This window comes from Helicoverpa armigera, chromosome 13, assembly GCF_030705265.1.
Source record: "Helicoverpa armigera isolate CAAS_96S chromosome 13, ASM3070526v1, whole genome shotgun sequence".
Taxonomy (NCBI): domain Eukaryota; kingdom Metazoa; phylum Arthropoda; class Insecta; order Lepidoptera; family Noctuidae; genus Helicoverpa; species Helicoverpa armigera.
This window is the reverse complement of record NC_087132.1, coordinates 7,445,554-7,468,886: the sequence shown is the minus strand read 5'-3', so window position 1 is coordinate 7,468,886 and position 23,333 is coordinate 7,445,554. Positions and strand designations below refer to the sequence as shown.

At 34.9% G+C, this 23,333-nt stretch overlaps 1 protein-coding gene across 1 annotated transcript; it reads right to left on the bottom strand.

Annotated features, from left to right (window-relative positions):
• Positions 1 to 58: 58 nt before the first annotated feature.
• On the bottom strand, positions 59 to 22,841 carry LOC110370758 (uncharacterized). Its single transcript, XM_064037555.1, has 9 exons — positions 22,644 to 22,841; positions 9,572 to 9,937; positions 9,172 to 9,343; positions 8,310 to 8,418; positions 7,828 to 8,000; positions 3,626 to 3,993; positions 1,900 to 2,071; positions 1,542 to 1,650; positions 59 to 1,096 (listed from the first exon to the last, which is right to left on the bottom strand). The coding sequence occupies exons 2-9, from the start codon at positions 9,928 to 9,930 to the stop codon at positions 879 to 881; spliced, it is 1,680 nt and encodes a 559-aa protein (XP_063893625.1). The 5' UTR covers positions 9,931 to 9,937; positions 22,644 to 22,841; the 3' UTR covers positions 59 to 878.
• Between the last annotated feature and the right edge of the window lie 492 nt (positions 22,842 to 23,333).

The window sequence follows — 23,333 nt, the reverse complement described above, 5'->3', positions numbered from 1 at the left end:
TCTTAATAATTTCTTTATTTTTTGTAATCTAATAATATTTATTAAAAGGTACAAATGTGTAGTCAAATAAAATACTCTAATAACAATATTAAATCAAAAATATTTTTTTAATTTACCTAAATTAAATAATTTGTACCTAATCCTATCTATTTAAATACTAAAAATATTTTTCGACAAAGACTTTTAATAAAATTTTCATGAAACTACATGTGCATTCTCCTGCAGAATTACATACATTTTATAGTTATGTGTTTGAAGGAAAATATTAACTTTTAAGCATTGTTAGATTGTACTTCGTTTATTTTCCAGACCCAGCTAGTTTACATACCGAGACCTAGCTTACCTTTAGAGTCAATTTACTTAGGTAAACTATATAAATTAATAAATAAGTACTTATCTAAAACTCATTACACAAAAATATGCACATCTTTCGTATACTTATTTAATGAATTAATACATCTTTAAGTGGAATGTCATTTTGTAACTGCACTGCAAGCAAATGATCCCTAGTACGTTATACATGTAGTTATAATTGATATTTTTTATTATAAAGAGAAAAGTTTTCTATGTTCATAAAATCGTAACTAATATTATTCAAAACATTCGGAACTTATTTCAAAAAATGTATCTGTTATCATTAGAATTCTCTGGACTCGGTATAGGTAGATGCTTAAATTAAGCATATATTTTTGCTCACACACACATGATTTTCCTGCCTTTAAATATTGTTTACATTACCAAAATAGCTTACTTAAAAAACAACATTTCATACCAGGCCGAAAACTAAACCTGACGAGATACTCTATAAATTCATCCATAACTACTAATAACTGTTTTACACCGTGCTTTACCATAACTAAAAATATAAAATGTTCAATCTACGTTTGTCCATTTAGGGCTTCTAACATTTTATCCTGCGAGTCAGGCTTCCGAGCATACACTACGAGCAAACGGTAATTGAATTCAACGCTCTTTTCATAATTATTGTTGTACTTGTCTAAAATTTGTAGTTCTTTCAGTATATCCATATAATCTTCCATGAAGTCATCGTATTTTTCCTTGGGAATTTTGAAAGGGTTGATAGCTGTTAGTGCTTCTGTAATATAAATGGTATTGTTTTAATTTGTAGTCATCAAGTTCAAAGGAGAGCAGAAGCACGATAAACTGTAGGCCCAGGCTGTCATTGAACATCTTTGGCAGTCGTTACGGGAGAAGCCTGTAAGTCTGACAACCAGTTTTATGTAGGGGTATTGAGTACCCCGCGGGTCGAGGAGGTCAGATAGGCAGTCGCTCCTTATAAAACGCTGGCACTCAGCTGCAACCGGTTAGACTGGAGGTCCACCCCAACATAGTTGGGAATAAGCTAGGCAGATGACGATCAAGTTACAAAGGGGAATGTTAACCATAAAAATCATTGTATTTACTCACAACAATTATATGGCCAATAAAATAAATAAATAAATATGGTAATTTAGAGATTCACGAATGAAAGGATAAATAAAGTGTAGGTATGCCAAAAAGGGTTAAAAAGTATGACTCACTTCGCAAGATATGTATGTTGTCGTACACGAATACCAATTCTTTACATTCCACATCGACGTCAACGAATCCAATTTTGTCTATCATTGCCTTTAAGTCTTTTTCCGGCTCCTGAAATATTTAAATTAATTATTAAACATGGTAAATGAGTAATGGAAAATATGTATTTTACTCAGTGCTACGTCAGACTATGGGGAAAGGGAATCACCAAAAACAAATGACAGTCCAAATAGCTGTAATAATTGAATAATTTAACCAAAAAAAAATCAAAGAATCTTTTACTATTAGCTATTTAAGGCCTGAGTTTGCCATTCCTGATCATGTTTTAAGATTTCAGTAGCGCCTGCGTAGAATGCTTACCAAAGAGTCGTGGTAGGGCGATATGTATCTGTCGACATCATGCACCCATTGACTCCACTTGTTGTTGCGCGCGAGCACCCGGTACACGTCAAACACAGGTGCCCAGGCTACAAATATCGTGAAGCACTCCCCATCCTCGCTTAGAAGGTTGTATATGTTGTTGAATGCTCGTCTGAAAGAGGTGAAGTTGTTACTTAGAATGTTGCTACCATGAGGTAAGGATAAGCAATAGGTTGCTTAGCTGCGTATTGCTGGTTCCAGTTTGTAATAACAGTCACTAGGTGGTAAAATGAGTCTTTATTTACTCAATACAATAAGGAAATAAGAAAGAAATTGAACTGCTTAACAGACGGTATCAATCAACGTTAAGAACTTATTCCATTTTGGGATGGTGGACGTGCCAGATATGGTACCAATTGCTAACTCTTAAGCTTCAGGCGTTACATTTCGTTAAGATTTAGCGTCAGGTCATGAAACTTCTCTAGGGAAGAAGTATTTTGTCCATATGCATTTGTTATAGACCCATAGAACCATCATGTATCCATAGCTTGAAAAACTTAAGCAACTAGAATGTTCCTTACGAAAAATACTCGAAGCTTCTCGAAAGAGCTTTCGAATAGTTACAAATGAACTACGTATAGGAACTACATAGCACTTGTTACGTTAAACACGTGCTTGGTAACAAAGGACTAATTCGGTCATTTTATAGGTCGCTTATGAGTAGAATCAAATTTAATTTTAGAGCCGTAAAGGTTAAATATGGCATTACGTCTGCCAGTGTAATGTGTTCAATGCCGAATTTTATGCACTCGAATCCGATAGCCCATTGTTTCAAATTAATCAAAGGTCTATTGAAAATATTAGTTAGAGTCATAGCTCAACCGGAACTTTATGAACAATTCGGATGTTCCGATAAACATAGTCGAAAAATAGCGTTGTTTATATTATTGCTTCATTATTTTTAACAGGTGCTAAAGGATGAGACAAGACATGAGACATGTTATTGGGGGATTAGAGAAGATAATGATGTACGTAAGTACATAAGAAATAGCCGAAGTAAGCTATGCTCTATTGCTCACAAGCCATAGCTATGGGCATAGCTGTGAACAAAACCAGAAAGAAATTCCGACCAACAGCCTAGATATGTATTACAACCAATTTGGTTCGGTGTTACCGAAGCAGGCATAACAGATAAGTTACATGTATGAACCTATATTGTATTCATCATACATATGGAACTAATCGCCTTTGCACAAAATGTTGTTATGTTGAATCTTAAATGATATTTGACTCTAATCCACCTAATTAAATGAAGAGAGGCGCATTAGTGGTCAGCTTACAAAAATAAGTTAGGTTTCAGTATCAGTAGTTAGTTTAGATTATTGAAGGCTATAATGTTCCAGAACATTCAGTATATTTCCTATAGATTAACCCTTCATTTTAGGACCTTCACCTCGGGTTTATGTTTCTGCCGGTGTCAGATTTGGAGATCTTTTTGGCGTGCTATGTAGGTAACTACATTAGTAACACATATGATTAGATGACATACTCGATCATAATATATTATTGAGTGAGAGAGTGTTAGCTTCTAGGTACTAAGTAAGTACATTCAAAAATACTGAAATAATACAATAAAAATTAGAAATTGAAAAACATTTAAAAATGGTTTTCCTGAGCTTGGATTTAAGTAATATTACTGTATTAGAAATAATAAAATAATACTCACTCTTGGTTATTAACCCAATGCAGAGCGTAGAACGAGAAAACGTGGTCGAAGTTTCCCTTCATACCTTCAGGCAGGTCTCCCTCAATATCGAGCACGGTGAAAGAAGTCTGTTCATTACAATGATGATCATTCGCGAAGTTCACCATCTTCTCGCTGATATCACAGCCCAGCAACTTGTAATCAGTAGGGATATATTTCTTCAGCATATTAGTCACGCTTCCATCCCCACAGCCTATGTCAAGAATATTATTGTTACTCTTCTTCCACTTAATTTTCGAAGCGTATTCTTCTAGACACATGATAGCATCTCTCTTCTGCAAGCTATTGCTTTTCTCATACAAGACCGCGTTATTCATTTTAAAGGAAATATTTTTTAGTTACAGATGTTCGAATTTCGTGATATTGATTTGTTTAGTTAATGATTTTTGTTATTTATTTTCGGGTGCGCGTGCGCGTGGTGAGTGAAGCGCGGTTTCGGCGGACAGTCGCGTCGGGAGCGCGGCACTGAGCATTTATACGTTCCACGATCGCAGCTTACTAAAACATTCATAGTGGCTGCGGATTTGGCAGACGTCATGTTAATTTTGTTGGATACAGGCAATGTAGGATGCTTATTTCCACCCTTATTTTAAAGTCCATGAGATGATAATGGGCGATATTAAGGTAGGTCAGGATTAGTGGATTTCAAGTGACAGTGGTCATCATCTTTTAATTGTGATAGAGCAACGCGGTGTAACTATTAAAAAAAAAAACATCTACTAGCCGCAGTAGCATAAAATAGGTTTTGAGGATCATGAAATGTAAAGTTTTTAGAAAGCTTTGTGCCTACCTAAAACGTACAGTAAATGGTTATCCTTATTAGTTCAGTTTTCTAATTATTTTGGTGTGCGGATTCACAGGAAGGTATTAATGTCGTTTAAGGAAGTTTTTCCAAAACGCCAAATCGTTATGCTTTTTCCTTCTGTAAACTGTAGTTTTGGACGTCACTGACGTCACTGTCTGTGACAGTATATTTGGTCATCATCTTTTAATTGTGATAGAGCAACGCGGTGTAACTATTTTGAAAAAAAAAACATCTTGGAGCCGCAGTGGCAAAAAATAGGTTTTGAGGATCATGAAATGTAAAGTATTTCGAAAGCTGTGTGCCCACCTAAAACGTGCAGTACCTAAATGGTTATCCTTATTCAGTTTTCTAATTCTTTTGATGGCTGATTCACAGGTAGGTATTAATTACGTTTTAGGAGTCTGTTTCAAAAACCTCAGATTATTATGCTTTTTCCTTCTGTGTAGTTATGAACGTCAGTAACTAATTGTCAAGGAAGGATGCATAAGCCATATTAATAAAAAGTTGAAAGCAAGCTAGGAAGGGCAAGTGTAAAAATCCTCATATCTTATGCTTTATGAAAAGCTTTGCCTAATCATGGGCAATAAATAGGCCATCTTTGTCAATTGTTTTTACCTCAACAACAGAAAATTGAGTTCACATTTGATAAATAGCAACGATTCATTAATTAGCATTCTATTGCAGAATTAGTTACAATGATGAAGATTGTATCTTAATTTTAGATTTGCTTATCACTAAAACTGTCTGACTAAGAGTTTAGGAGTAGCAGGGTTTAAAGAGGCCTTGTTTTCTTACCAGAATATTAGGCATATTTTCCTGTACTATTTATCAAAGACCAGCTTTGATATGATGTTTTCCTGCGGTTTCACCCGTGTCTCGGGGGCATTCTTCCTACAGTTGGGTAAAATATAGAGTACTTGCGACCCGCCTCGGCTTGGCACGGGATAACAATATTTCCCCACTATTTAATGTATGTTATTTTACTTATAAACCTTCCCCTTTAATCCTCTATCTATTAAAAAAAACTGCATGAAAATCGGTTGCGTAGTTTTGAAGATTTATGCGTACAAAGGGACTTAGGGATAAAGGGATATAGGGACAGAAAAAGCGACTTTGCTTTACACTACATATGTAGTGATGTTACTCGAGGATAGTGTAGCTTCCCAACAGTGAAATATTTTTTCAAATCGGTTCAGTAGTGTCGTAGCCTTTACAAACAAACAACCAAAAATGTATCCTCTTTATTATATTAGTTTAAAAATGTGCGTGATAAGCCGTCAATTTGGTTTATTTTCGAAAAATATAGAAAAACAACTTCTCTTATCTAACTGTGCTGTGTCATATCGATCAATCAGTAACATTATTTGCATTATTTCGATTTAGGAAAATAGGTTAGTGTGTGAAATAACTGCATCATCGGCAAGTAGGTACAGTAGGTAGGTAAGTGCAAATCCCAGTTTGAGAAGTTATGATAAGACAACCCACAGGAATCCTATGTCAATAAAATTATTGTTTTTTTTTTCAGAAAAAGTATTTATTAATCGTGAAAATAACAATGTAAAAGTCTTAACAGTAAATTATATCATAACCAGTAAAACTTAAAAGCTAGTAAGTACAGATCCACTGACCGCTATGCAGAAAAAAATGTATGACGTGTATCTTATGACGCACGGAGAAGAAAATATAAAATAGTAATTAAATAATATTTCAATTTGTATTCTGTAACAGAGAAGAATACTCAGATGTAATACAATTTACAGTGATTAGATACAGCACAATAAATTACATAAAATAGTCATTTTATGGGAATAATACCTGCCCTGATTACAGTCTTCAGGGCAGGTATTATTCCAAGATATTAGGCAGGTATTAGGCAAGAAAAATAATCTCCGTTGGTTACAACGGAGATTATTTTTCTTGAGCATCCGCCAAATGACATTTTCTGTGACGTTCGCAATGTTGGAAACACTATTTTTTTTTTATCCATAATAAATATTTGTTTTGTGATAAGAAAAATTCTGTATAGAGGTCTAGTTGAAACCTAATTATTTAATAATTTCTGCAGTCGGTCCAGTGTAAGATAGATTTATCTATCACAAACACACGTAACGATAGCTTGGAAATAATTAAAACTTAGTAGTAAAAAAATATTCTAAAATACCATTAGCCTTCTTATTTAATCCTAATGTAGGGTACAAATTTAATTATAAATATCAATAATTTTGTGATAATTTTGTGTGTGGGATTGATTCAGAAGGCAGCACTCCTTGATATGGCGCGTATTGTGAGGAGGTTTCTGTCTCTGGGACCCTAACCACCGGTACCTTGGACCCTGTGCCCGATATCGGTGGCAGCCTATTTTTTATATTTTTAAATGCTTTTTATTTAATATTTAAAAATGTAATTTATATGTTGAAAAATAAATAAATGAGGATAATACATTTTGTGACATCGGTTTAAATCAAAACATATGCGTTCTATATACTGCTATCAGCGGTCTGATTGATCTTCTATTGAGTTCGGAACAGTACAATAACATTTCACAAAAAATATCAATGATAACAATCGGTTCAGATTTACTTTGATAATGTTAACGGTTTATTTAATTTGGGTTTGCTCGTTGTTTTGATGATGTGTCCCTAGAATATTGTTAATTGTATGTTAACCAAGTTTTCAAGAAGATCGTTAGATCTTTTGATTCCTGAAATATGTTATGAAACAATATTGTATTGAATACAATAGTTGCTCAAACATTGTTTAAGGTTCTTCTAACCTACAGACAGACATGTGTTGCTGGGGAGTTTGTTGCGCCACTTCTTCTTCCCAGCAAAAACACATAGGAAGTGGTGAAGGGTGGGCGTTTTGGGGGCTGTCTATTGTTAATTCCTGACGTTCAAAAAGTGCTGTCTTGCAGCCAAGTTTGAATAAACGATTTTTGATTTGATTTGATTGATTTGCTAGTAATATTAGTACTCTATCGACATTTTTGATTTCTTAGATGTAACTACAACCTAACACACCGACAGTTCACAATGTATAACATCATAATCTGTATAATTTAATAATATATTAACCTAATTCAGGAAAGTATAAAATATAGGCGGTTTAGAATAATCAGATCTAAGGCGGAGATATCCGCATAATTTCAATATGGCAATACCCTTTTTGTCGTTCGAAAGTCCGCAAACAATATTCCTTCTTTCGGCAAAGGGTGATTTAGAAGAATCGTTGACATTCTGGGTATTTCTATAATCAAACCATCCATTGTCTTGCGGTTAGAGATTGAGACATAATTCATAAGTAGCCAATGTCGAAACGATGGATAGTTTAGTTATAGAAATTCGCCGTTAATGGATCATTTGCTTGCACAGACGACTAATAGACAGTAGTTGCAGTTTATCGTAGGTTCGCCAACATTATTGTTGTTTATTTCAACGACGCCTAATTCTTGCGCCACCGCGTAGTAATCTTGCATGAATTCTTCGTACACATCTTTTGGCATGTCAAACGGTTCTATTGCCTTTACGGTATCTGAAAAAGGATATTGTTATAATTTTTGACTTGCAATTTTGGAAACAAATGTAGTTTTTGATATGATATCATTGGGAGCATAAACAACTTAGATTATGATCGATGTATATCACGCTATCGCATATACTAGATATGATGTATATTTTTGGAGTTTAACGATGCGTATTGAATGTACAAGTATAACAACCAATTAAATTGAGGAAATGTTAGTAACGTGAAAATAAGTGAAAATTCACCAGCTTGCATGTTTTAGAAATACAATAAGTACTTGATAAAAACTTCGGGGTAAAAACGATCAATCAAGCTTACTTTTCATAGCTTCCACGCTGTCAAATACAAATAGCATATCTTTACATTTCACATCGATATTCCTAAATCCTATTTCTTCCATCATCTGTGTTACTTTCTTTTCGGGTTCCTGAGAATACAAAAAAGAAATAGTTTTCAAATTAATAACGTATTTTATAAAAAGATTTTAGAATATTTAAATCTATGGTGAAAATCTTCTGGGTATTAAAAATAAATACCTAATTCTTATATTTGTAATGTCAGATTTCATTTAGTCGTAGTATTTGTAAATATTAGATAGTTATCTCTTTTTCCTGTTTGCAACAATGTGAGAGAATAGATCAAGATTAGATTTTAAGATATTAGTGTTTACAACTCATGAATGATCACGTGTTATCTAAGTATTATCTAGGTAAGTACTGACTGGTAGTTTCAGCATATAGGTATAATAATATGTTCTTCATAGCTGAGTTGCAGATTTATAACAAGCCCTAGTGTCAGAGTTTTCTCAAAACCAGAAACCTTTGAGGTAGAATTTTAGGTAACAACGAAAGCTACTGAACTGCTTCAGGGCCGGCTTTATGCCAATATGATACCTAATAAAACAGATAATTACAAATAGAAGAATGCTTAAACAGCATATTTTTTTGGCCCTATACAAGCAGATATGTCGAATTAGGTTAAGTTATTAGTAATGGCAAAGTAACTATGTGATAATAAATAAACAAATAATATTAGAAAACATTGATCCATATCGAGTACTTAAAAAACACAACCTAAATAGACCTTGACCATGAAAAAATTAACACTACCAGAAATACCGTAATATTATGTAGTTAGTTTTTAGCATGTAGTTAATTTATTAGAAGTAAATATACAGTACCTGCATGTCGTGATAAGGTGATATGAAGGTATTGACGTCTTTCAGCCAGGACTTCCACTTGGAGTATTGAGCTAGAGCATTATAGACGCTGTAGACTGGCGTGTAGCCTAAGAACATGAGGAGACAGTCACCGCCATCTTCTAGAAGATTGTAAATGTTTCTAAAAGCTTTCCTGAAAAAATTAATGATGTTAGATTTTTTTTTATTGTAAATCTTGTCAATCTTTCTCCGAAGAACATTTTGCGAAAGCTAGTCTTTGGGTGCATCTAAAATCGCTGTAGTGTAGGTCAGTATCTGACGCTTACGTCCAAGTTTATTTATAGTGATAGTAGCATGAGTAAATAAAGATAAAGATTGATTTATTGTATTCTTACTATTTTCCTAACATCTAACAACTTACTCCTGATTTCGTATCCAGTGCAGTGCATAAAAAGAAAACACATGATTGAATGCTGAATACATTTCTGTTGGTAGATCCCCCTGGATGTCAAGTACTCGAAACATGGTCACTTCATCGCTGTGATGTTCGCTTGCATATTTCACAGCTTTTTCACTTATATCACAAGCTACTAATTTCTTGTAGTTTCTCGGCATGTATTTTTTCAGAATAACGGTCATGCTGCCGTCACCGCAACCCAGGTCTATCACGCTATCCCCAATATTCTTCCAATTGATCTTCTTCGCATATTCATTAAGACATTGGATAGCACCCTTCTTTTGTAACGAGTTCGCTACATTGTACAGCTCTGGATCATTCATTTTGAATCTGCAAAAAGCCAAAATTCAATGTTATTGTAAACTCATACAGGAAGTAGTTACATTGCATAGAAGATTGTCGTCTATAGATATTATCTCCTATTTCTTAAAGTCTTAAATGGCAACGTTTTCCTCTTAGAGTAATTTTGTAACAATGTAACGATTTCATACTAAGCTTACCAAAATAGGCCAGCGTTATCAGTATGGGATCATTACGTCTGTGTTTTTGTCAAAGTCTTTTGTGATAAGTTTTTTTTTCAATCGGTGACCTTCATCTGAGCTGTATTTATACAACTTTGTTCTAGCCCCGGGAAGAGGAAAGTCCGTTGCGCAAATGCTCAGATCATTTGTTATTTATTCTATTTTTACTATTCCCATAAGACATTGTGAAATAGAAAGGTCATAAGTTATGCTTTATGAAAACTAGAGAGATTGCCATTGATTGTTTGTAGAGTTTGAATGAGGATGACGTAATTATGAAAACTTGAAAAGTAAAAAATAAAACAATAGTTAAACAGGGATCAGGTTTAGGTATGTGAGGAGTATAAGGGCGACTTAAAGTGGCATTCGTCCAGAATGCGATATTCTACGTATTTCTTGACTTAACCACGACTGATTGAAATCTATTCCTATTAAAAGTGTAGTAATCTCTGGCGTTTTTTTTGCAATTGCATTTCTATTGCTCTGTTTGCAGTTGGTAAAAAATAAATACACATACGTATTACAATAAGCATAATGAATATACCTACAGTTTTACCTAACGTTATTTTATTTCAGGATTTAAATAATGCTATTAACTAAATATATAAATTATACAACTGAGTTAATAAATGAGAATCTTAACTTTTTAAGAGCTTTTGCGAGATTTTAAACACGGGATCGTTATAAAAGATTTTATAGTTTATATTTCAGTTTCAGGTAGTTTAGTTATGTTTATTACTGTAAAGGTTTTTTCAAATTTGACGGCGGAAAGAATTGACATTCGGTGCACGAGTGCAGTCGTTGCATCGCAACGTCTCGAAAAAGTGCATTGCCCTGCGTCTGCACATCGGTTTTGTATTTTTTAAATAAAGCGTTTGCGTCGACGGTATCTACTCAATTGAGTTAGGATTCCTGACCTGGCATAATGTGATTTATATTGTCCACGGCACGCATAACGTTAGATGACGTAGTTACAGTTATTTGGTTTATTGTGTCACTATTACTGCGTATTAGTTTTAGGCTCTGTTTTTGCTAATAGTTATTTTGTAGCTGGTCCTGTTTAATCTGGTTAAAATAGCCGTCTAGACAGAGAGTTTAGAATTTTTGAGCTATATTTGGAAGCCATAATACCTAATCAGACGAGAAGATAAGACAATTAAGATATATTTTATAAGAAGTAAAAAAACAATCCCTTAATCTATCAAGTTACTAGAACTTCGGAGATTTTCAATTTAAATGTGGCACCCAACATGTCATTGATAATTGTTACATGAAACTTAAAAGTTAATTGTATATACCCATTATTACGTATGACAATAGGTAGTTCTTAACCAACAAAATAAACATCGTTAATGCCTTGGTTTTATTCCAAATATTAAAACAGGTTACCCGAATTCCCATTAACATACATGTACTGAACTGAAGTAATAATAAAGTAAGTATGCATTAAACCAAAAAAATATGCACGCCGTAATCTAAACTCGTATTTCAAGGGCAAAGTTAAAACTCGCGAAAAAAATTCAAGTTGGTGCATCAGTGCGTCCATACGCCATAATGCAAGTGCACTGAACATCGTGTGGAACCAAGCTTCTTGATCATTGTTCATGTTTAAAACGAAGATTTATATGTTTTTTTAATAAACGTATGCTAGTTTACCAGAACATCACTTTTTGCCTATTTCATTTCTACAGAATCAGACAATTACTCAACATTTTTGAGTGGAACTGAAAATACTACGCCATCTTTAATTAATGTTTCCAAAATGTGAATTTTCAGCAAATAGTGAAAATTAAACGTGAATAAGAATTACACAGTATTGTATCTATGTTTAGTTTAATTTATTTTACAGTAGGTAACGTGCTTATTTAACGCGGCAATATACCTTCTGTTCATTTTTTTTACCTTGTATGATGGAGTGGATTGAAATAATTTCATCTACTTACAGTAGTAGTAAGCTAGCTTGCAAGTCAAAATCAAAATTTATTAAATACTGGCTGCTAAACAGCACTTTCAGAAATTTACAAAAGACTGCCTCCAGAGCGCCAACCCTCCTTCACTTCCCATAGGTAAAAAGAAGAAGAAAAAAAAGAAAGAACGCTGGGAAGAAGAAATGGCGCAACAAACTCTCCAGAAGAGTTACTTCCAAGTATCAAAACTGTCGACAATGTAGTCACCAGCAATGTCACCCCGAATGGGTTCAACCGCCGAACGTGTAAGAGCAGGAAAAAGGGCTCATATTAAGGGAACTTTATTGTACAAGCTACGTACTGAACTCGTTCCAAATAACGAGAGATTATTTCAAATATTTATTCACTTTCCGATAATTGACTTGAATTAAAAACAAAACAAGTGTGTTTAAAATGTTAAGAAATAATCACAAACCGAATGTTTTGGTAATTATTACATCGATAAAATGTCCAAAAATGAAGCCGTAAGAGCTCGAAGAAATCAGACCTCCATCACGTAACTACTTAGAATCTATGAAATCTCTTAAAGTCGAAGGCATTTGAGGTAAAACATAGGTCCCGAATCCCGAATTAATAAAAACCAGGATGTTTATAGTAAAAGTCTAGTATATGCTATGTCGAGTCTATAGGTACATATATCACATCCTATTTTTTCCCGTGTCTCATCTACTGATAGTCTGGAAGAGCTCTTGGCGATAAGACCCCATTATGATATCTACTTTATTTAATTTTAAAATCAAAACTGAAAATTGGTGTACATACATAATTCATCTATTAGATGTAATTGATTTTTCTCTCGCGCTGTACCTACATATTGATACTGCTGACAAATGGTTCTCATCCAGTAATGTGTGAATGTTGGGACATACGTTTGTCAAACACAAACTAGAAATAAAACTAGTTGTGGGCGTAGCTTGTAAAATCACTTTCTTTGGTAAAACGACTGAATAAATATTTATTTATTAGCTATTAAAGTACAACACGATATTTTGGAAGCTATCTTTATCACTTACATTAGGGTTCCGAACATGATTTTCAAGGAGCAAAGTTAGATTTAAAATAACATGACAATTGGATTTGTGAAAAGTAATCTAGGATAAGAATATTAGACTCTAACTGTGTTAGGTGGTTTGATAGGGCCTTACGTTTCCTTTCCTATGAACATGAACCTAACTAAAAGAGATTTGGTACTTTATTGTTAGAGTACAAGAAGAATGATATTCCCATACGGAACCCTGAAGGTGTCGCAGCAAGCCTGATAATATCCGTAACCTTCTTGGATGTCTCCAGATCATCGACCTTACTGGTCTCACCTGTTTTAAGCCCGTGACGCAACGGCCAAGTGAAAGTTTGGAAAAATATTTGAATGCCCATTGCGTCACTTTGTTAATAGATTATCATCATGGTCACGGGAGACTCCTGACCTTACTCAACATTTTTATTCAACTTGTTTTGATAAGGTACTTATTTGTTAAGTGATAATGAATCGTTAAGTACTGTGGTATCGTTGAGCACCTTATAAATTGTATGAAATACGCTTAAAGATTATATTAATGTTAGAAAACACAATATTCTAATGTTCCATTAAAAGAAAAGTACGTTAGATATAAGAGCTCCATCAAGGCAAGAATGTGTACCTACTCAAAGGTTTCTATTAAAAGAAAGTTTCAGGACATTTTGTTTAATCGGATAACATAATTAAGTGTGATTTTTTATATCTCGTGTTGGTTTTATTGTTGTGACATCTATCTACAAATTGTAAGGGGTATTATGTCATTATCTGTATAATATTCAAATGATGTTAATGATAGCTTTTTTTCATAACTTCGTCAGCCAATTGACCCGTACATTAGCCGAACACTAAACGCATTGCAATGCGTGCCCGCACAGTGCGCAATCTTTCTCTTATTATTGAAAAAAATTCGTACTTTCGTCCTCTCACAACCAGTCAGTGAGTGCAATGCCCCACGAATTGTCCTAAATTATTTCTTGTCTCTTTTTTATATGCATTTACTGGTACGTAAGAAGGAGAGGTGTATATAGTTCGTTTAGTCATCGCGACGGTTCAAATCGTCTCTTATTGACGGTATAATGTTTTGGGTCTTAAGGCAGGTTATGACTAAGGTCATAAAAAGACAAGTTGTCGTAGGCTTAGAAATTATATAATTTTTTTAAAGTCTGTATTCTATAAAATAGGTATATTATTTAAGAATCAATGCGCATTATTTCCCTTCAGCATAGCTTTATTAATATAAATTGTGCATTGAATGATTTGTTCATTGATAACCTAGCTGACTCTAAATTAGTCACTTATGTACAAATGATCACTATTTATTACGTGTTCTATATATCACTATAGTATGTATTGTTATTAAGATAATGAAGTACATGGCGTTTATTAGATCGAATCGCGGAAATAGGTACTTACAGTGACAATTACGCGTAATATACGAGTGAGATTAATATACGATGACATCTGTAGGTACATATTTAAAGTGTGTTTTCCGCGTATTGTTAGATCATGTAAACTTTTGAGAAAACCATTTTATCTTTATTTATTACTGATACTAATTGCACTTGATAATAGCTAGTAAAAATATAATGTTCGAATCTCTTCAGTGAATTAACTTATGAACAAGTGTACCTATAATTTTTAAGTCGAATTCAAATTGCTTAAAAAGCAAACAAGAATCATCAACAATAGTCCAAATAATATAAGTAGGTAGTACTAAATTAGTTAAGGTAAGGTTTAGATAATTATCTTAAATGATTTCGAATAGGATTGAAAAATCTGTGGCTGAAATAAAAATTTAATAGGACTGAAAACTGAAATATCTTGATGTACCCATACGATCATCTATGTATAAGGTCCTCTTGTACCAATCTTTTTTGCTTGAACAAGTAGTGTCTTATTTATTTTTCAAAACCTGCCATATTTTTCGTATAAGTACCATCTACCGTTCTCGCCAGAAAATGTTTAAGTACTTGCATGGAGGAATCAACCACGGAACGAAACCACGGGCATTTAGGGCGAAGGCTCTTCACACAAAGTTTCACTAACTTTGTACAGATGGCGCTGTTTGCGATCACAGTACTTCAAGTACTTTGAAATTATAAAGTTGTTACTGTAAGGTCAATTTTGTTTGTCCAAAGGGTTTTTGTTGTACGATGTTGTTTTTGCGACCACCGGGCAGCGGCGAAGTACCTAAGGGTTAAGTTATTTTTAGTGGAGCAGGAATTTATTTTAAGTAAAGAAATCGTTAGATAGGAACTTAAAGATTTTCTCTGAGAGCTGTTTTATTCTCTTTTTTCTCTGTTTTATTATATTTTTTATAAAAGTTAGATTTTAACGGTAGGTATTGCCACCAATGTGTCTGTATCCTAATGAAATATTTTTAAGATTTAAATTGTTTTATTATGGTATACAATGTTTTTATAACTGAGGAAATATTATCCTCTTCTCTTATGGAATATTTTGGAAGCTCAGTATTAACTTGACGATACCTGGCGAAAGGAACACTGCTGATTTTACGATGAATTAGTATTCATAGGTAAACTAAACTTAACTAAATGCATTCAAACAATCATAATTTCATAGAAATACAGGTAAAACAGTACACCATAAGCAGTACTATCAACAGGTAGGTGGGATGGTATTGCATGAGTTCGAAGCCACCACCAGTGTTATGGATTCCTTTAGGCCAGTTATAGGTACAAGTTAGGTAAGGCAATGCTATCGGGTTACAAGGGAGCAGAAGCTTATGGTTTTTAGAATTTCAGGCTATATTTGCTACAGAAACCCCTATGAAATAATACCAGGCTAGTATACAATATTTTACTTCATATGATAAGATCAGGGGAAAACGTGATTTTAAACTATTCGGATAAAGTTTTCTTTCCTACTTTAGTGCCGGTTTAATTTAAATCTAATTCCATTGAAATGTTACCTAACATCGAAATAACTATAACGTGGATACCTACCGCTTCAAAAAATAAACAAGCGACTCTGACGTCAAGAAAGGTCCTTACAAATAATAATCTTATTTCCCTACAAAACGTCTGAAAGAGATGAAGAAAAAATGTCTGTGCTCGACATCATTTCGCAACACATAGAGCGGACATTCGTACATACAGCATTATTTACTGACTCACACAGAGACGAAGCTACCTATCAACCTAAAGAATATCTAAAAAATACACAAAAAGCTTTTTTCCCAAGAATAAGCGGGACGGAGTACGGATCTTATTTTTCTCGTGGACGTTTCAGTCGCTCTGGGGTGGGACCCCGAGCTGCCGCGGCCGGGGTGTGGGGTCTCCACCGCCCCCTGCAATAATACTGCGTCACTATTTTGCGCCATTACCTACACTCGCTTCCTATTCTATAAGTAGCGTAGCCTCTAGGACGTAACGTAGGAACTTCCAACTTACTCGCCACCGTACCTCGGTAGGCGGAAAACCACTCATGTTGTAATCGAATCGATTACACAACTTTAGTATCGATTCGCGAGTTCGGTAGCCCTTGACCTCATTTCATTAACAATCTATTTACAGTCGGTTAGGTATCAATATCTGAACTTGGTTACTCGTGTAGAAATATGCTTCCTTGTTTGTTGATACGGATGAAATTCCGCCAGATTATATTTAGGATATGGATGGGAATAGCATCGCTTGTTGATTAATGATTTTAATGACCCTAAACACGTGTTACATTAGCTGGTGATGTGATGCAAACGGGACATTTCAATTGAATGACCCTTCAAAAGCTCCGACGGTCATTCAGTTCCGCGTTAGTACAACACTGATTAGCAGACCATTAATCAAGGATTCCTGTGGTTACGCGGTGGTCCTATCCACTTCAGAGTGGGGTTAAAATGCAAGCAAATTATTAAGATAGTACACTGAACACAAAATTCAGAAATCTGACCTTAAGTTTTGTAATTAGGTACAACAGAATATTTGTATTCCCGATGTTTGCCATTAAGGAAGCAAAGCTATCATGGGAATTCCCATGATAGCTTTGATTTTGATTTTGAGTTTTGGTTGCTTAATATAAGTAAACACTTAAAAGGTTTTAAATAGAGAATCTAGAAACTAACCCATTCATTGAACAAGCCATACCTTTAAACCCTAGAAATTGTTTCTACTAACATTTAAGCTCAGCATAAAGTATAATAAAATATAATTTATCCGTAGTCTCGGATTTCGCGGAGTTACGTACTAAATCTGTAGGATTTCGAGTGCTAGCGCTTCGTGGAGGCTGCTTTATATGTGTTGCAGTGTTCCAACTCGGCGGAGCTGGTACATACCGCCACCTACTGCATACGTGGCAAACAAATACGATAGAATTTATAACAATATATTTAAGTCGTTTTTGTTGTGCTTGAATTGAAATACTGTATTTTATGTTGGTGAAGATTTTTCAAAGATGTAACTTCTCATGAGAAGTAGAATAATGAATATGAGAGCCTATTCATTGTAAGTCAATAAGGTAATGTTACGACTGTCAGCTCTATCATAAACGTGAAAAATATCAACTTCGTCCTTTACAAGTATTTAACTGTATGAGTAAGAACTGAAGACCATAGTATAACGAAGACCCAAATAGGTCCTCAAAATTATCCTCCCAGACCCTTGTTATTATCACAATCTTAAAGAAAATGTAGACTAGATTAATAGGGCACGAAATATGGTAGTAAATGCTGTTTAGCTACAAATACCGGTGCAAGCCATAATTTTAGCAAAACAATGAGCTAAGTCTGAACACCGCAGCCGATGCTGCGCGCATACAAATTATTGACAATCGATATTTAAGTACTACACGCATCCATGCACGTTTAATTCGATAGAGTTCGCCGTATCGATGCCGTTTTAATCGATACTTTAATTATAATTTGGAGCTGTTGTTATAAACAGTACAATGATTTATATCTACGAGTTGAGCCAAAAATGTATGTGGTAGTATTTCGCATAAACCCAAATAAACTAAAGAGTACCTAGTAAAACATTTACAAAAAACTCTTTCCGTTGGCTATAATGAACAGATATTTTAAAATAAATCCTGATCCATCTCTATAATTCAATTGGATAAAAAACTAATGAAGACAAGTATTTGTAAAGACTTAAATCATATTGGCGCCACTAGAACAGGTCGCAGTAATGCATTACTAATCAAGACGCATCCGAGACGACACAGCAAAAACAGTAGCCAGCTATGCAGGTGTGCGTCTGTGTCAAATAGCTACAATGTTATGCTTTAATAAAACTCCAGAAATAGTTATGTATAGCAGACTGGAAATGCAACTATCTGGTCCGGGGACATCTAAACATACCTTTGCAGATATAGGCTTGGAGACAAAGTATGTACTACGGAGCAAGTTTCGAACAATTTCTACCTGTGTCACAGCAAACATTGCTGTTTAGTTTGAGCGGTTGGAATCTGTGGCGTAAGGAAGCGCGCAATGAATGTCGTGCTGGTGGATAGGAGCGAGGTATGTGATGTCGTACGTTTGTGTTGGGTGCGAGGGTGGGTGTGAGGCGACGGTCCTTTGATTCTGGCGAGATTAAACGTGCGGCAGACGGTGGCGCCTCTATCGATTGTTGTTGTAATTACAGCGCTATCCTCGCCCAGTCGCAAATGAAATTGTTCCGGACAGACCTAGCTGCGGATGCCAACGGCGTGTTACACTTGTCGCTGCACCATGCCGTCACATTCTGAACTGTAAAACCTAGTACTAAGGTGTCACAGTACCGTTTCAGGGTCCCTAGAAGTACGGACGGAGTTGCGGACGCATTATTGCATACGACGCTGTCGTGTTTTGATGAAATTCTCACGGAATGCTTTTAGTGGCTTCACGCGGTTTTAAATCGGTTCATCGATGTTCGGTTAGGGAACAATGATATTCATGTGATGCTAGAAGTATGTCGTACTTTTTGTGCATAGTATTGGCACTGAGCTTTCACATATCTCTTTGAACTTTTAATTTGTCAGTCTGTTAATGTAACTTCCCTTATCTTAATAAATCTTCGAATAAGGACATTTGGTTTCACTATTTCAATCCTAAGTTTCATAAGAACTCGAGTATCTTAATTTGATCACATAACTAAACTAAGTCCTAGTCGACTTCCTTTATCTTATGTAAAATACTAGATCACAAAAACCGAACACCTAAATAAAACAAAGCCATATAACTTCTAAACATCTATACGAATGATCACGACTGCGCACTGAACGCAATTCGAGAACAAATCCACATCTGAATCTGAAATGCGAATGGGAACAGAGAGTGGAATCCAATAAAACATTCGTAGCCCTCGAAACGTATCTACGTCTACGTGACGTAGACGCCTCCCCGAAACGCATGCGCACCGCACTCGTACAGAACAAATGGACAATTCCAATTTCAATTGTAGAAAAAAAATAACCAATTCGAAATGGAGAAGGCTTCGCGGCGACCAATGGGAACGCTCACAATCGTAATGCCAACTGTGTGGGCGGGGCGAGTGATATCTAGCATTGGAATGTTCGTTGTATTTGTTTTGCTGGATCCGAAGGCTTTATTGCATGGTGTTTGAGGCTCTTTCCCCTTGAGGGTGGTAGCGGCGGAAAGCTCGGTATGGATTTGGGATGAGGCACTTCACATTATGTACGTAGTCGTTTGCAGCCTACGGATCGGTGACCTACATATACTATTGTACGAGTACCATGGTTTTGTCTTATTGTTGTACTATTGTAGATAACAGTTTGTAGATAGTTTCCTGAAAATATGTTTAGTTGCTACTAAGGTAGCTTCTCTTAAGCCAGTAATAAATAAATTATAAAAAAAATATCCCAAACAAAAATGGACGAAAAAAAAACAAAGTCTTCAAAACTCGCAAGAATTAACCTGTAATGAAATCAAGGAGTGTCTCCGACTTTATGAAACTGTGAGTATTGATTTTTCGATAGGGAAAAAACGAAGGCAACGATCTATGCAGATCTGGAGTGCTCTCGGCACATCAGATGGCACCGGCGGGCAGCTCCGCAGACAATCGAACGGTGGGGGAGCCCCCCATTGGAGGTCGGGGAACTGACATAGAGTAGGAGCGAGATGATTGTGGTACGAGATACGCAAGTAGGTTGAAACACTGGCTATGTTTGTAACCTGAATTGTAACGAATGCTGAGCTGCTGTGTTTAATCATTTACTGTAAGCATTTTGCGTGCAGGAATTGCGTTACGTAAAAACTTTGAAAATACTTCGTTTGCAGGAAAAACAGGTTCTTTTTGATAAAAAGGATTTATTCTGTGATTTAAAAATGATTGATTGCTTTCAAAAGCCAACAGACAGTATAACATATTCAGCCCTTATTAAAAGCTAAATTGAAAGAGCGTTCCTGTAATATAAAAAACGATTCAATTAATTGCAACGAGAGGCAAATTGCTATCCACTAGTTAGACTAGATGTACCCTACAAACATCCTAATGGCAACAAAAACTTCAAATCCAACATAACGAAACACAACATAATCTTTGTGAATATCGACCCGGCGGCGGCGACTTCCCATTCTCGAAGTAAAACACGGCGGGAAGGAAACCGCGGGATAAACCGCCCCCTCCCACTCCCCCCACCCGATCTTTACGTTTCAGGAATAAATATTTCAGAGCGTGTGCTTCGGAAGTTAAAGTTATGTATCGCCCACGCCGGTAACAATCTGAGAATGAGAAAACCTCGCTTTACTTTTATGTATGTTCGCTTTATGTATTTTTTTGTAATGTATAGCGGGATTTTTTTTGTGTTGTGTTTGTGGGATGTTTCTTGAAATTGTGTGGGTATTTAGATTTTCTTGTGGCATTAGGTATAGAGATTCTGTTAATGTATTGGGTATACCTAGTTCCTAACCATAATTAATTAGGAAACTGGTTTTGCTTAGCAAGGTTTCAGGAAAGGTTTACACTTTTCTTTAAGAGCTTTCATTGTAGCTTGTCAAGTTCGTCAAGAACATACTTTTATTGACTTTTATGTTTGATAGGTATTATTTCATTGCACTAGGATACTCTTTTAATTGCATTGAATATTCATATATACCTGCGCTTCTTTTTGTGAGGTAGACTTCACTAAGTTGGCTAGACCTTTAAAAGTATTCGTTTGCTACACCTGTGCCAATAGGTAAAAAGCACATTTATCAAGTCTTCCTAAAAGAACTTGACATTGTACTCCAGACACTGTCTATAAATCTGAACATAAAGCTTCGTTCACACGACGCGAGTTCACAGATGATAAATACATTTTCCATTAGTATTCACGGAAGGACAAAGCCTGATTACGTATATTTATTACTATTTTCTACATATGTTAGGTATATATCTACTAGTCAAGTAAGAACATAAATGTAGTCCATCAAAGAGATTTTACATAATTTATTCACTGCAGTTGCCATCCGTATTTAAGTTAGAATAAAATGTTCAATGAGGTAATTATCTCAAAAGTTGATAGGTGAGTCACAATGTCAGCGAAAACTAGTTACAATAAAGTTGGCATAATTACATTTGCACCGACTACAATACATGTGATCAAGGCATTATCTTGTGACATCGTGTATCAAACGGTGAAACTATGTAAAAATATCACCATTGTACATTTTGTTGACAAAATCAAATCCTTAACGAAAACTGCGACAAAATCAAACGCTAAAAGCAATGTGTGTCCCGCTATTTATCAAGGCTTTAAACACTTTTAAGCAAAGTCGCAATAACCTTAATTTTCTACATACATATAAAGGCCGTCAACTGCGCCAACAGTAGTTCCAATCCACGCAAAAAAAAAACGAACGTAATGTTTACAAACTCTACATGTTTTCACAGCAAGACAAAAAAGTTTTGAGTCCTAAAACTTCTACTTCAAAAAGGTAGTGCTAAGGCAGAAAGTACCAGGGTACAATAAAAGACATGGCAATACGTAAATCGATGTTACGGTGCAACTACTCGTAACTCACACATGCACAAACACCGTGTAGGCGTACACGTAAATTTGCATTATCATGAATTTATTACTATACGACAAGGTCGCCGATAAGGATTTTCTTCGCTCATAGAAAATCTAGGCCGCAAGATTGAAACCTATGTGACAGGTTTCAATATTGAGGAACTGGTATTCTATTTTGTGACTACACTGAACACTTTTATTTATTTTAATCATCCTACATACCACAGTCAATATTTTTTCTATACTCCTGTAATCTTTGGCAGAACACACGCAACCTTTTTGACTTATTTAATCTGAATAATGAAACATACATTTGCTAACCTAACTAAAACATTGTTGCATCTAGACTGCAGTATTTGCACGTCGCGATAAATATTATAATGAGCAATAAAACAATTGAATGCTTACTAAACAGTGAGATGCAAATAATGATCCGATTAAATTAATTGTCATTCTAAAAGAGCAAGACGAACAAAATCACAACAACGTTTATAAATAGCAGCAGAAAAATAACGTCCAATAAGTTTTCATTTCACTCAATAAATTAACACTTAGTTTAAATTAAAATATCGAATATAGACACTCACATCTTATTTCCTTCGACACTGAACTTTAATAAATTCAAAGTGCACTACTATCAATGATGTAAACTGGATTGATTGAATGAACTGTTCATATACGTATTTATACGGGAAAAACAAACGAACGTAATGCAATAAAACAGAGTTTATAATTTGGTACGGCGTTTGAACTACGCATTTGTAGCCGCGAGTCACATGGACTGTAGTCACATGTATATTCTCACATAGCGGCGAGTACTATGTCGACGTGCAGCATAAATAGCATTAACCTGCAATAATCTAATTGGCTACTATTGATTCGCTAATTGCCTGTATTATTGCTTCCGCTCACACATTTGTGGGTCATTTAGGAGCTTTTTAATGTAGGGTATCTGACGGTATTGTAAAATAATTATCTAAACTTAGTTTTGCGTATCTGAAATCTTTTTTATGATTGATATTTAATTCAAATAAATTCTTCTTCGAGGCTAACTGTCAATAAATGCGAATTTATTTGACTTGAATATATGTTCATGTTACATCAATAGATATTTTATTGGTTTAAAAATCACCGCATTTTCTTTTCCTTTACTATTTTTCATTTTTGGTCAATAGAGAGCCATTGTCATATATAAATAATTTTATCAATATTTTTATAGGGAAAAGCAGTTTGGGGTAATGGTCGTCATAAGATGATCACATCATTAGCTAAGAGGG